The 14626-nt window shown below is 41.0% G+C and overlaps 1 protein-coding gene across 1 annotated transcript in view; it reads right to left on the bottom strand.

Moving 5' to 3' along the window:
• Positions 1 to 1257: 1257 nt before the first annotated feature.
• The window catches only part of RAP1GAP2 (RAP1 GTPase activating protein 2), a 314933-nt gene continuing 301564 nt past the window's right edge, over positions 1258 to 14626 (bottom strand). Inside the window, exons 18-25 of the mRNA XM_070945523.1 lie at positions 14264 to 14401; positions 12766 to 12884; positions 10473 to 10586; positions 9373 to 9490; positions 7273 to 7399; positions 6800 to 6876; positions 4682 to 4724; positions 1258 to 1598 (exon numbers count right to left, since the gene is read on the bottom strand). Of these exons, the coding sequence (XP_070801624.1) occupies positions 4716 to 4724; positions 6800 to 6876; positions 7273 to 7399; positions 9373 to 9490; positions 10473 to 10586; positions 12766 to 12884; positions 14264 to 14401 (702 nt within the window). The 3' untranslated portion in view covers positions 1258 to 1598; positions 4682 to 4715. The remainder of the gene's footprint in view (positions 1599 to 4681; positions 4725 to 6799; positions 6877 to 7272; positions 7400 to 9372; positions 9491 to 10472; positions 10587 to 12765; positions 12885 to 14263; positions 14402 to 14626) is intronic.

Here is a 14626-nt window from a genome sequence, read left to right as displayed (position 1 = left end):
CTATAGAAAAATAAGAGCAAATCCCACTCTCTCCTAGCCCTGATGATGTTACCAAGTTGGGTAATGAAATGTCTGCAAGAAAACCACCAAGCTCAAAAATCTCTTCCTTTCTCTGTCTCTGGATTTAACTAGCTTTCAGGGAGACTGCAAACCAGTGAGAACTATATAGACAAAGACCAAATGTTCACAGCAGTGGTGGGATTCAATCGGTGTAACAACTGGTTGGCTGGGTGCGTGCGGTGCATTTGAAAAATGCTCTAAAACATGCCTTCTATTTCAACTGTAAAACAGCTGAAGAGCGGCAATCTGCTCTACCACGCCGATCAGCTGGGCTTCAAACACAGGAAATATAGGTCAGTATAGCACAGGGGCGGGCCCACCTGATCATTGGAGCAAACCGGTTCGCTTGCAGTTCTTTGTTGGAGCTACCGGTACATCCGAACCGATGCGAACTGGCAGAATCCCACCCCTGGTTCACAGGCACTATTGTGGCTACCTATACGTAAGATATGGACATGTCCGTTCCACTCCACCCTTCTGATATCCATTAACACTTTCTTGAATAAGCAAAAAAAAACCAAATGTCATTTCTTTTCCATCACATGGAAGCAGAAATGCTCAAAAGGCAGAAGAGCATTCTTGGCTCAGCACCAACTTCGTGTGGAAAATCTTACATCAATAACAGCATAAGAAAAAAGAAAAGGTCACTTAAATCCAGGGGACGGGGGCCTTAATTAGGTAAGAAATTAGTCACAAAACAGCAAAGTATTGTGATGATCAGGGGTGTCAAACTCAAGGCCGACGGGCTACATCCGGCCCGTGATCTGGTTGGATCTGGTCTATCCAATGTGAAGAAGAAAGATAGGGCCAGAGTGGTTTCGGCCCGATCTACCCAATGCAAAGAGGAAACATGCCAGCAGTTTGGGGAGTGGTGTCAAACTAGCCACACCCAACCAGTTGGCCACACACACCGTCGGCCACACACCCTCGGCCTCCCTGGGTTCAATCACAGCCCTGATGCGGCCCTCAATAAAATTGAGTTTGACACCCCTGGTGATGATGATTATGACGACAAGGGGGTATGCATGGTGGGGTTTGTTGCACATCAGCAAGATGTTTAGGCTGGATTTGGCATTTGTATCCACCTATCAAGCCCTTCCCAGGGATCTGAAATAGGTGTTGATATTATTATTATTATTATTATTATTATTATTATTATTATTATTATTATTATTATTTCTGACATCTAAAGATTTACACCAAAAGCAGCACTCAGGATCTCAAGCTCAACAGCACAATGTTACCAATCCGTTGATCAATCAAGGGGAAAAAAGACAGAAGCCCATTCAGTTCTACAGTATGTGGTATGCAATTTGGGTCCTCCTTGGGACATCCTTCCACTCCAGAGGGATAAAGCATGGATGATTGCCATGGAAGATATCTCTTCTTTCCTGGTTTTATGGAATGATCTGCTCGGATGAAGGGCAATCCATAGGTGGCTACGGAGCTTGGTGTGGTGGAGGGGTGCTCTCATTTGAAACAAACGGTCCTCCCTCCCACCCTGTTTAAAATGAGACAAACACAACAAAAAAAACGTCCTGCAAAAAGATGGGAGAAGAAAAAAAAAAGAAATAAAGCTTGGAGGTCATCCATACCTACATCAAGAATAGCCTTCTTTAATTCTTAACAACACATTTAGAGAGAGGCTTTGAGAGTCATTAGCTAACATGGCTTTTCAAATAGTAGTAGTAGTTGTAGTACTTTATTGTCATTGCACCTCGTACAACAAAATTAAATGCCATCTTCAGTGTACATTATATATAAAAAAAACTATAAAAAATAAAACAGAAACACACATCCTTCACATTCTATACAATTGAATTGAAAACCCCTGATATTGCATTAATATTGCACTATACAGTAGAATTCCATTATTGCTTGGGGATAGCTGTTTTTCAGCCTATTTGTCCTTGTTTTTATTATCCTGTACTGCTTGCCAGATTATAATAGTTCAAAAAAAAAAGGGGTGCCCAGGATGAGCTGGATCTTTAAGAATGTTTTGAACTTTATTAAGGCAGCGGGAGCTAGAAAGCTCTTCCAAAAAGGGGAGAGGGCAATCAATGATCCTCTGAGCAATGACGTTGACCCTCTGGAGTGTTGTCCTATCTGCCACTGTGCAATTGGCAAACCAGACACAGGTGTAGTAAGTTAAAATACTCTCTATGATGCAGCGGTAGAAGGTCACCAGCAGTTTCTCATTCAGTTGTTGTTTCCTGAGAAGCCTCAGGTAGTATAATCTCTGCTGGGCCCTTTTGACCAATGCTGCAATGTGAGCGCCCCAGGTCAGGTCCTCTTTTATGATAACACCCAGAAACTTAAAACTGGCCACTTGCTCCACTTGGTCTCCATTGATAGCCAAGGGCTGGATATCTCATCTGTTCCTTCTGTGGTCCACTATAAGCTCCTTGGTCTTATTGGTGTTAAGGACCAAGTTATTGTCTCCAAACCATGAAAGCAACCAGTCCACCTCATCTCGATAGGTAGACTCATTCTCCCCCCGGAGATGAGTCCCACCACTGTTGTATCATCTGCAAATAGGCTCTGTTAATGGAACTCACTGCCACAACAAATTTGGAGGACTTTTATTTTGAAGGGCTTTGAAACCCTGGTTAGTTAAATACAGATATCCCAAAGGTGTTTTTTTCAGGAGGCAACTGTGTCGTGGAGTAAATAAATCAATGAACCGTAAAACCTTTATCTCTATTAAGATCTACTTTAACAAATGAGCCTCTGAAGCAGTTAACAATAAATGTTTTTATTAATATAAAAAATATCCTGTCAGATATATATATATATATATGTATGTATGTATGTATGTATGTATGTATGTATGTATGTGTGTGTATATATATATATATATATATATATATATATATATATATATATATATATATATATATATATATATATATATATGTAGGTCTTTGGTTATTCGGGTTTTCTCCCGCGTAAAATTGGAGGTTTCTTGGCAACATTTCGACGAAGTCTCATTCGTCATCTTCAGGCTAGTGTCTTCGGCTTCGTGCTTCTAGGAGCAATGTGTGTGATCGCAGATGTGTGTGCTCCTAGAAGCACGAAGCCGAAGACACCAGCCTGAAGATGACGAATGATACTTCGTCGAAACGTTGCCAAGAAACCTCCAATTTTACGCGGGAGAAAACCCGAATAACCAAAGACCTACATACAAACACCCGCGAAAACGTCAGAAAACATATATATATATATATATATATATATATATATATATATATATATATATATATACATATATATACATATACATATACATACACATACACACACACACACACACACACACACACACACACACATATATATATATATATATATATATATATATATATATATATATATATATATATGTAATCGCTCTAAGCGATGTTAGTTCTGGCTATTCTTCCTCAGAAGAAAGATTCTTGTAAACCATCAGAACTGCCCTTCTAACTGACTTCCAAACTGCCCACAGTTTTCTAACAGAAGAGCTGAACAGAACTCTACAAACTGCCTTCTGGACTGCTGTCAAGAATCTCCTTTTATACTGTCAACTGTGACAGTTAGGGGAGGGAACATAAAAGCCCTGGAGATTCAAACCCATCAGCTGCCTTCTGATTGGCTCACCCACTTGTCCATTCCAAAAGCCATTAATAGGCACAGCAATTGAGAAATAACTTTTCTCTCACAAACAGGACTTTCTTGTTTTTTCTTTGAGGACATTTCACTTCTCATCCAAGAAGCTTCTTCGGCTCTGACAGGATAGTGGGGAATGGAAGGATTTATATTCCTTGCAAACAGCTGGTCATTTACATCCTTTTAGAGGGTCACTGAAGCACTTGGAGGTTTATCTGTGTCCTCTTCAAAGAAGAAAAAACAAGGAAGTCCATCTGCCTCCTGAAAAAAGCACCTTTGGGACAACCATGATCTGATGACTGAGAATCTCTACAGCTTTTTAAATACAAATAGTCATTAGTGGTGATTTGAAGTTACAACAGACACATACACCCATACCCAAAAATGGAATTTACGACACAGATTTGAAATCCAACGACCAGGTTTCCCCTCCCCCCCCCTTCTTGGACCTGTAACTCCAATGACCACCACCTGCTGAAATTCTTGGCAGCAAAATAGCAACTTAAAAAAAAATGAAATTGTCACGGCATTGACATTTGCCAGTTTGTGGCTGAATCCAACTATGGAACAGCTGTGTGCAAGACCAGCATTTGATGTATTTGGTGGTTTTTTTAAAAAAATAAATCGACTCAGCCAAACGTGTTGGGAGAAAAAAAATGGGTCAAGTATTCAAATCCTGCCACTTTAGTGAGATCACTGCATAATTGTGCTCATGGAAGGGTGACCAAAAAAGGCCAAAACGAGGGCAGTCACAATTTTGTGATTAAAGCCCTTCTCCTCTTGACTAGGTGAGCTTGCTTTTTTTTTTTTTTTTTGACTGCAACTGATCATTGTACCATTTGCAACTTTCAAAGGCCCATAATAATCATAATAAAAATTGTTGTACCCACTAAAAAAGTACCCTGTCTACCATTATTGTCGTCAATACTTGGCATTAAAAATTATTATAAACCCTGGGCTAAATATAAGTTACCTTTTACAGGTCCTTAGGGGGGGTCATTCTTCAGCTAATGTGTCTGCGAACAAAGGAAACATGTTCTGTTAAATATATAAGCATTTTTACAACCTCCTCTGACCTTCTACATCAGCCAGACGCCAATGCCTATAATCCCCTGCCTTTTCTAACACACATCCAGGCACAACAATAACTACGAATCAGTGGTGGATTGCTCCTGGTTCTGTCTGGTTCTTGAGAACCGGTAGTAAAAGTGGTGGGAGGCTCCTCTTACCTGCCCGGACGTCATAAGGTATGATCTGCGCATGCGCAAAAGCTTCCATTGCGAACTGGTAGTAAAGGTAAGTAGAACCCACCCCTGCTATAAATCCTTTATTGCAGCTTTGTTTCTTTCTAAGTTCTTTTCTAAGGTTCTTTTAGATCAGTTCACCATCAGTGCTAGAATAGAACAAGCAGCTCAGTGGTGGGTTTCAAAATTTTTTACTGCCGGTTCTGTGGTCGTGGCTTGGTGGGCATCGCAGAGGAAGGATACTGTAAAATCTCCATTCCCTCCCTAATCCAGGAGAAGGTTACTGCAAAAGCCCCATTTCCTCCCAATCAGCTGGGACTTGGGAGGCAGAGAATAGATGGGGGCGGGGCCAGTCAGAGGTGGTATTTACCGGTTCTCCGAACTACTCAAAATTTCTGCTACCGGTTCTCCAGAACTGGTCAGAACCTGCTGAAACCCACCTCTGAAGCAGCTATAGCTCTTGCATTATAAATACTTCAAAACCTTCCCCATTACTCTGTTTCTTTCCATGAATTTCTTCCTTTTCCCTCGGCTTAAAAATTAAACCAAAGGAATGAATGGTATAAATGGCTAGAGGATAGGTGCAAAAGTTAAGAAAAAATCAAAGAAAGAAGACTTAGGAGTTAGAAAATAGTAACAAATCTGTATAAATAGATATGACACAAAATGTATGATTATAAGTTAGTATATTAATATGTTAATATGTATAAAAGATAATGGAACCACATGTATAGATATATAGATGTAAGGGGGGAAAATGGATATATAGTGGATGTATACCGATGTGGAAATGTTGCAAAGAAGGAAATTGTCAAAGCTTTTAAAAAACTGTTCAATATATATATTTTTTTAAATTAAACCAAAAAGGACTCGGGTGACAATCATTTAAGATATCATTTGAGATCGTTCATGAGATCCAAACTGGAAAAGTTGCTTTGGAGAGGAACAGGTGAGCCCTGATTGCATCTATTCAGGTGTCCTTAAAGAAGCAATGACTTTTTTTTTTTGAGTTTAAACAGTTGCCACATGGTCCCAAAAGAAACATCTTTGAGTTAAGGAAATATTCAATCGGCTCCTCTTTAACTTAAATGCATATTTCCCAGGCACCATGCAGCTACCATGTCAATCCTGGAAAAGGTAAAACTTATTTAACCAAAGAAGAATTGTATCTCACTAAATTCAACCACAGGTCACCAATACACATTGGAGTCAGATGTTAAGCATTTGAAAGTCAAGATGTCAGAAAGGGCAGGAAGCTTCTGCTAATTGGGGGCCACCACTCCAAAGACCATGCTGATCTCCCTTTTTTGCTTGCAAATGTAAGAAAACGAATTCCTGTCTTGATTTAAGGGAAGGCAGTTACCATATTTTTCGGAGTATAAGATGTTCCGGACTATAAGACGCACCTGCCTTTTTTGGTGAGGAAAACAAGAAAAATAAATCTGCCTCTGCTTCCCAGCAATTTTGCCTTGTTGCAGCAAACAGCAAACAGCCTGCTTTACTTTCATTTTCATTTCCAGCATAGATGATTAGCACAAGGAAAAAAAAAATCTGCTCCAGCAATTTACCTCCTTGCAGCAAGCAGCAGAAGCCCACGCAAAACAGCGGGAGACCGATCCAATCAACTTGTGCTAATTAGGCTGTGCTGAAGCTGAAAGGAGCTGTTTCTTCTTGCCGCTTGCTGCAAGGAGGTAAACTGCTGGGAGGCAGAGGCCAAAGGGTGGGGGCCAGTGGGTGGGCGGCGCTACATTCGGTGGATAAGACGCACCTAAATTTTCACCCCCTTTTAGGGAGGAAAAAGGTGCGTCTTATACTCCGAAAAATACGGTATGTTCATCTTTACTTACCGGGCCAGAGCTTGAATGGCTAAGTTTATCAAAGCGAAATTTTAGATTTGATCTTGGAGAATTTCTGCTTTTTATATCTGCTGGAACAATACCAAAACAAACAAACAAACAAAAACCCAAATCAGTTTCTTTCTAATTATTTATTTGGAAGATTCAGAACCGATATCAATTAAAGCAAAGGAATGAAAATCCCAGCAATGATTAAGAATTCACATTTCATGACAATACCAATATTTACACATATGCCATGTCATCTCTCTCTCTTTCTCTCTCTCTCACACACACACACACCCCTCAGGTGTCACTGGACTTGGTTAATATTTAAATGGATGACCACCATGAAAATCTCAGCGCAACTGACTAGACTACAAAGTTTCTATTCCAAAAGACAAAGCTACTACACCCTACTTGAGGGTCATCTTCACCAGCAACGTCATGCAAAGCCCATCCAGATAGGGTTTAGTCAAACTCACCAGTGGGGCTCCTGCTCATGATAACAGGGGTTGAGGCTGATGCTAAATTTGGATTCTCGATGCTTTGGGAAGGACTGTAAACAAATACATCTTGCTTATATGGTGATGCAGTTGAGGACTGGCTGCCCTGTGAATTAAAGAAAAGTGTTGCTATTATTTAGTTTTGTACACAACCCTTTCTCCTAAGGGAGTCCAGAATACATTTTGTGCAGAATACAGTTTTCAAAAAATAAAATAAAAACAAAAACAAAACCAGTGAAAATAATATTTGTCTCTTTAAAGATAAATCAGCTAAATGTTGGAAATGTCACCAGTTACCAAGATCTTATTATCATATGTGGTGGACATGCCCAGAAGCTAAAAACTATCAGAACAAAATTAAGACCTGATTAGAAGAAATGACACAACAACATATTGATTTAAAACTGGAGCTGTTCCTATTGGGTATCCTCCCAGAAAAAATTAGTAAAAAAAATATTTATTTGATTATACATGTAATAACAGCTGCAAGGATTGTTTTTGCACAAAATTGGAAAGTAGAGAAAATAGCTTTGGAAGGAGAAGTAATTAAAAAAATTAGATTGTGCAGAAATGAATAGATTAACTTTGATGATTAAAGAAAGAGAGGATTCAGAATATTTTAAGATATGGGATCAATTTTACCATTGGTTAGAAAAGAGATATAGATAAGCAAACTAGTAGTTATGTAAGAAAATGGTATAATTAAAATACTGTACTTTTAGAAAAATGTTGTAATAGATTAAGTGAAAATGAAGAGAGAAGAAACAACAAAAAGAAGAAGTCATGGAGAAAACACCGAAATGTCATATGGAAGAAATGACTGATGTATTAAATGTTTGTTTGTGTATAAAATATAAAAAAATTCAAAATAATAATAATAATAATAATAATAATAATAATAATAATAATAATATTTGTCTCTATAGTGATCGCACATTCCTTCCCTTGATGTTAAAACCAATCTCTTGACATAACAGGGAAGAAGGAGGGAGTAGAGATGGTATTCAACCGGTTCAGACCGGTTCACCCAAACCGGTAGCAGAGATTGAGGGTAGGCCCGCCCACCAGCCTGCCTAGGCTCTATTCCATCCTATTTAGGCACATGCGGAAGGTGCACACGCAAGTAAAGTGCATGTGCAAAAGGCCAGTCGCATGCATGGAAGGCAGGCACACACATGAACCAGGCGCGTTTGTGCACAAAGCGAGCATGCGCACCCGGGGCAAACCAGTAGTAACATTGTGAAACCCACCGCTGGAAGGAAGGAAGGAAGGAAATGTTAATGTTGCCATTTCTTAGCTCACTGCATTGTAAATTGCTGTGACCTTTTAAGATTCAGGGGTATAGTATATATAAGCATAGTAAAAGGAAAAAATGGCCCTTTTAATAAAGTAAATATAATAGCGTCATTAAGGTGAGAACACTGTACTGTAATTTACACCAAAATAACTTATACCTGTTTGAATAAAATTGCTATTATTTAGAAAGAGCTCTGAGTAAATAAATGACTGTGGGAAAGACAGGCTAGATCCGTTATCAAAGCTATGAGAAGAAAAACATGACTTAAGCCTAAAACAAGCAGAAAGGATGTGTAAGCTGCTCAGATAGACACCTCCCTAATTCACGCATGTATAAGAAGGGGAGGGGGAGTAAAACATCCTCAGGCTTGCAAGATTGTGTTCTTGTAGCCACTCTCAATGAAGTAGCCTTAACTTTCCTATGGAGTTATTCTAGTCAGGGTTTCCTAATTTGACAACTTTAAGACTTGTGGACTTCAACTTCCAGACTTCCTCAGTCAGCCAATTCCCAGAATTCCACAGGTACCCATGCTGGCAGAGGGATTCTGGGAGTTGAAGTCCACAAGTCTTAAAAGTTGCCAAGCTTTGGAGCCACCTGTCCTAGTTCTACCTGGTGGGGTTGACAATCATAAGAGGAAACAGGAGTTCTGAAGCTGTGCTGATGGCAGCTGAGGAGAAAGATACTAATTTTTTAAATACATAATATGCTAAATGAGTTTTGTTTGGTCCAGTAACTTTTGCCACCTCAGATCAATCAAGAGCAGAGAGCAGAAGTTGTCTTACCAGGCTTTCGTATTCTTCCATATTTTCACTCTCTCCTGCAGTGCTGCTGAAGCTGCTGGTACTTGAGGAGGAACGGGAAATATTTGACTTTCCATTCTCTTTGAGTTTAATGAAAGGCCTGGCAGAAAGTGAGAGAGAAACAGAAAGTCCCCTATCTTACCAGTGGAACTCTGGATGACAAGCAAAAAAATGAAAAAGCAAATAAAACACTCAGAATCAACTGAAGAAAAAAAATGTTGAGGGCCTGTTTTAAAAAAATGGTTGCCAAGATAGCAAACACACAGGGGTGGGATTCTACCGGTTCGGGCGAACCGGTAGCTCCGACAATCAGCTGGTAGCGAACCGGTTCACTCCGACAATCAGCTGGGCCCGCCAACCCACCCCCGCTCTTTACTTACCTTTATCTTCGCAGCTGATTAGCATAGCAATTGCCGCGCCTCAACTGTTTTAATTCCCTAGCACTAACGCTGAAGGTGATTTTTTCTTGAACTGTGCACGCACGCATGCATGCACACGCGAAGCGCGCGATCACCAAACCGGTTATTAAACCGGAAGGATCCCACCACTGCAAACACACATATGTCAGGATTCCCCAGCATCCCAATTTCAATTTGTGGAAGAAAACCCAGGTCTTCATGGTGTTTTAGAAGGTTAAGGATGTCAAGACCATGCAAAGACCAACATAGGAAAAGGACTATCTTCCTCTTACTCCACAAAAAAAAAAAAAACCAAGAAAACAATCCCACAGCTAAATTATACCCAGATTGGAAAAGAAAGGAGAATTTGCAGAAAAGACATCAACTACAAGTTGACATCATTTGTATAATTTGCTCCTTTGTTCCTCCAACCCTGAAGTCAATAGATGACTCCAACAAACCCATGATGTATCCCAAGAATCAGCAAAGTCTCCTCAGCTCCACCATTTGCTTCCATCATGTTTGAGTTCCATTAATTCCTGAAAACTTTAGTGGTGGATTGTCCCACGTGTGAAATGGTGAGTCCGCAGCTTTTAGTGGATGTCACTAACCCAAATCCCGGAAATTCATGACTCCATTTGAATGCCATTAACCAATGAGTTTAACATTGCACCTTGCTTTTACCTCTCTTTGTTGGGACAGATTTCTGGAGAGCTTGGGTTCGAGGAAGCCTCTGACTTCATATCAAGGGAGGAATGCCCTCCATCGGGAGTCTTGGGTGTTCCTGAGCCACTGTCACTGTGGAGAAAGAGACCAACAGAAGAGAATCAGAGCAGCTCACAGCAACTTACAGACCATCCAAAAGAGACAAAAAAAAAACAAGAAGGAAACAAGACTACAACACATCTTCTCCAGATAAACGGGGATTAACACCAGACAAGCAATCAAGCAGAAAATTATACCCTAATGAAGGAATTACCAAGGAGAAAACCACATCCCCACCAAAACTGGCAGGGCAAGCTAATAAACCCCCTACTCACTAGCACTGATGATGTTACCTAGTTGGGTCATAAAACTTCTGCAAGCAAGCAGACAAGCTTAGAGAGCACCAGAGAGACCACAGAATAAAGGGAATTAGTGTAGCTACCATCATCGCAATTATCAGGTTTAGTATAAAACAACCCAGTGAAAGAAGATAAACTGTAAGAGTGACTAACCGCAGACTACCTACTAAACTCCTATGGATATTCTGGAGAGAGAGAAAGAGAAGTTCCCTGATGATAGGCGCCAGCACTAGTCTGAAACTTGGAAGAATAAACCTTATCCTGGGACACAAATAGTTATCTTCATTCCTACGGATATGTTTGGACCTGAATCTGGATCTCCTGATTCCTGTCCATTGCCATAGCCACGATTCTGCATTGGTTATCTATGTCAGAGTGTTTACAGTGTGACTACTATTTTGAGACATCCCAGGAGCAAAATACAGGACACAGAGGTTTTGTCATTACAAACAGTGGTTTATATATTAGACTTCTATACATATACATACACGTGGTAAACACATACCAGGCAAGCAATCAATCTTCAACTCTACACGGAGAACTACAATGCAGATAGAATACAGCGAAGAGAGTAATACACGAGGAGAGAGACGCCCTCTAATGGCCTCCCTTATATAGATAGCTTCTTAAAGTGGCAGTAACCCTGCTGACTCATTCTCATTTCATCATCTCGGTTTACAGTCTTACAGCTTTAAATCTGCGTTCCACTGACAATCTATTTCAAGCCTCATATTCAAGACACCAATATCCTGTGGTCCCAGTTTTCAAACTGTGATATAGGAAGAGGATGATTTAGAGGCTCCTCAAAGGGAAAGTTATAGGAGTATCTTTCTTTTCCACAATGCAAATTGATACAACAAATCTAGGACAATCCAGATGATGAGTCTCTCCAGGTGCCAGCCAAAGCTAGGAACCAAAGAGACTACAAAATCCAGGAGCTGATTATATGAAAAGGAAGAGAGGCACACTTTTTCTTCTTCTTCTGTTTTTTTTTTCTTTGTCTTTCAGCCACCGGAAGACAAAGAAGTATGATATTTCTGAAGAAGATGAGGACAGATATTTTTTTTTCTTTTAAAAACCTTGGAGTAGGGAGAGAAATTAAAAAGTAAAATAGACCTGGTGACTGCATCTTTTTCTCCAATGGAATAGTGCCTTGTCATCCAGTTTTGGCTGTGCCGTTATTGGTTGGGAACCTGCAGAGAGGTTTAAAAGTCTGCAGACATTCTCCGTCATCCAGGTCATGGTTGTCCCAAAGGTGCTTTTTCAGGAGGCAACTGGACTTTTTTGTTTTCTCTTTTGAAGACGTTTCGCTTCTCATCCAAGAAGCGTCTTCAGCTCTGACAGGATGGTGGGGAATGGAAGGATTTAAGCTTCTTACAGACAGCTGATCACTTGAATCCTTTTAGAGGGTCACTGAAGCACTTGGAGGTTTATCTGGGTCCTCAGGGTCACCTGAGTAGTGCTCCTGGTTCCTGTAGTCTGCAATTTCTTTTCTCTGGAAATCCATTCCTACTCCCATTCCTACTCCTTGTTCTGCAAGGAGCATAAATCCTTCCATTCCCCACTAACGCTGAACTTTGATAGGCCTATCCTCATGAATCCTGTCCTTTATCTATTCCTCTTTTAATTCAATCCAGGTTAGTAGCCATCACATCTTGTGTCAATGAATTCTAGACATTTATCAATTTCCTGTTTTAAATCTCCTGATCAACTTCACTGGAAAACCCTTGTCTTAGGCTTTGGCAGGAAGGAGAATTTTATCCTTATCCATCTTCAGTATGTCATGCAGGATTCCTTACGACACAATCATGTTTCCCCCACCCACCCCCGAAGCTGCCATTTCTCTAGCTAAAGCATTCCAAAGGCCCCCAGTTCAAGGCACCACATGCATAAACACGTAGTTATGGAATTACCATCGGCTCCGAGGTTCTGCTTGGCTTTCGGATCCAGTGTGCAAACGGGGGAATAAGCCCGATCTCCTCTTTATAGGACTCCTTGATTGATTCTTGGCTGTTGCTGCTGCTAATGGAGGCTGAAAAAAGAAATAATTGATCCCAAGTTCTGGGCAAACATTCTTAGCAATCATTTACTGTATTTTTCAGACTATAAAACACACCTAATTATCAGATGCACCTAAATTTAGAAGAGGAAAACAATAAAAAAAAATTTTTGGCCTCCCCTTTTTTTGGCCCTTTTCCAGCCTTTTTCCAGCCTTTTTTTAGCCCATTTTTGAGGCTTTTTCATCCTGTTTTTTCCAACAAAACGGGCCAAAAGAAGCCTCGAAAATGGGTTGAAAAAAGCCTCAAAAATGGCCTCTTTCTTCTTATAATTCAATGTCACCTTTCAGTCTGTAAGCACCTTGAGGCAGAGATCATATTGTGTTTATGTATACAGAAAGAGAAAGCATGTGGAGAATTCATGGAGTTGAGCAATCAAGATTTAAAACAAAGAAAGAAGTAGTGTTTGAAATGTCACAGGCCAAAGCCAATCAATGCTAGGCACAGCCATTTTATTTTTGGCCCAAATTCACAGAATTCACCTTCCCCAAGGATGGGCTGCTGGGCGTTCGCAGGAGTCTGGGAGAACCTCTAGCTAAGATTCTGTGCAGTTCGGAGAACCCCCAAATTCCACTCATGGCTGACCACGCCCACCCACCCCTCCCAGGAGTCCCCACACGGCCCGTTTTGGATCAAATAAGTGCAGGGTGCGCGCAGAAGCTCAGGGAGGGCGAAAAATGGGCCTACCAGAGGTTTGGGCCCATTTCTGGCCTCCAGAGCCTAGGGAGGCTGTTTTTGCCCTCCTGGAGGCTCGAGAAAAGCCTTCGGAGCCCGGGGAGGGCAAAAAGCACCCCCCCATGGTGTAGGAGGCTGACTAGGCCACACCCACCATGGCCACGCCCATCTAGCAACTGGGCAGAGAACCCCTTGCTAAAATTTTTGAAGCCCACCCCGATCTTCCCCTTCTTCAATCTATGAGAAGGCTAATGAAGTTGGGATGCTTTCGGGGAGCAAAGATCCCTTCTTTTAAAGGTAAAGATAAAGGTTTCTTCTATCCAGCTGAGTCTGACTCTAGGGGGATGGTGCTGATCTCCGTTTCCTGGCCAAGGGAGCCAGCATTGTCCAAAGACATTTCCGTAGTCATATGGCGAGCATTGACTATATGCCAAGGTGCATGGAACACTGTTATCTTCCCACTGAAGTGGTACCTATTTATCTACTTGCATTTGCATGCTTTCAAACTTCTAAGTTGCCAAGAGGTGGGGTAAGTAACAAGAGCTCACCCCATCACTCAACGCTTGGCTCTCGAACCCAGGGTGTCAGCTTCAGCTCAGCGTCTTTGACTGCTGAGCCATCGTGTCCCCTTCCCTTCTTTTGCACTTAGCTAAATCGTTCGAAATTGCATGGCACTTACAGAGAAGGTGGTCTTGGTTATTTCAACACTGTTGTGCACAATCCCACCACTCAAGCTCCCAGGGATTCCTCCAGGCTGGTGCTTCTTCTGGCTTCCTACCATGGTTTCCATGGAGTGGCTGCGGACGCGGATCGCTCTCTATCAGATGAAATAAGAGGAAGGTCAAGATGAGGACAACAAGTTTGGACATTGTTGTGTTATTTATACCCAAGCATAGCTGGACAAAGCACAGTTATGTCTGAATGAGATCCTAAATAAAAGGCGCCATCCATACAGAAGAAGGCAGGATTAGGAAAACATTTTTCAATTTGAAGGAGACTATGATTGGATATTTGCATCCCAAAATAAGACCTCTCCATACTG

Source organism: Pituophis catenifer, unplaced genomic scaffold (assembly GCF_029215685.1).
Source record: "Pituophis catenifer annectens isolate HBS135680 unplaced genomic scaffold, rPitCat1.0.hap2 SCAF_1, whole genome shotgun sequence".
NCBI lineage: Eukaryota > Metazoa > Chordata > Lepidosauria > Squamata > Colubridae > Pituophis > Pituophis catenifer.
Note: the sequence above shows the minus strand (reverse complement) of the source record. Positions and strands in the feature narration are given on the sequence as shown.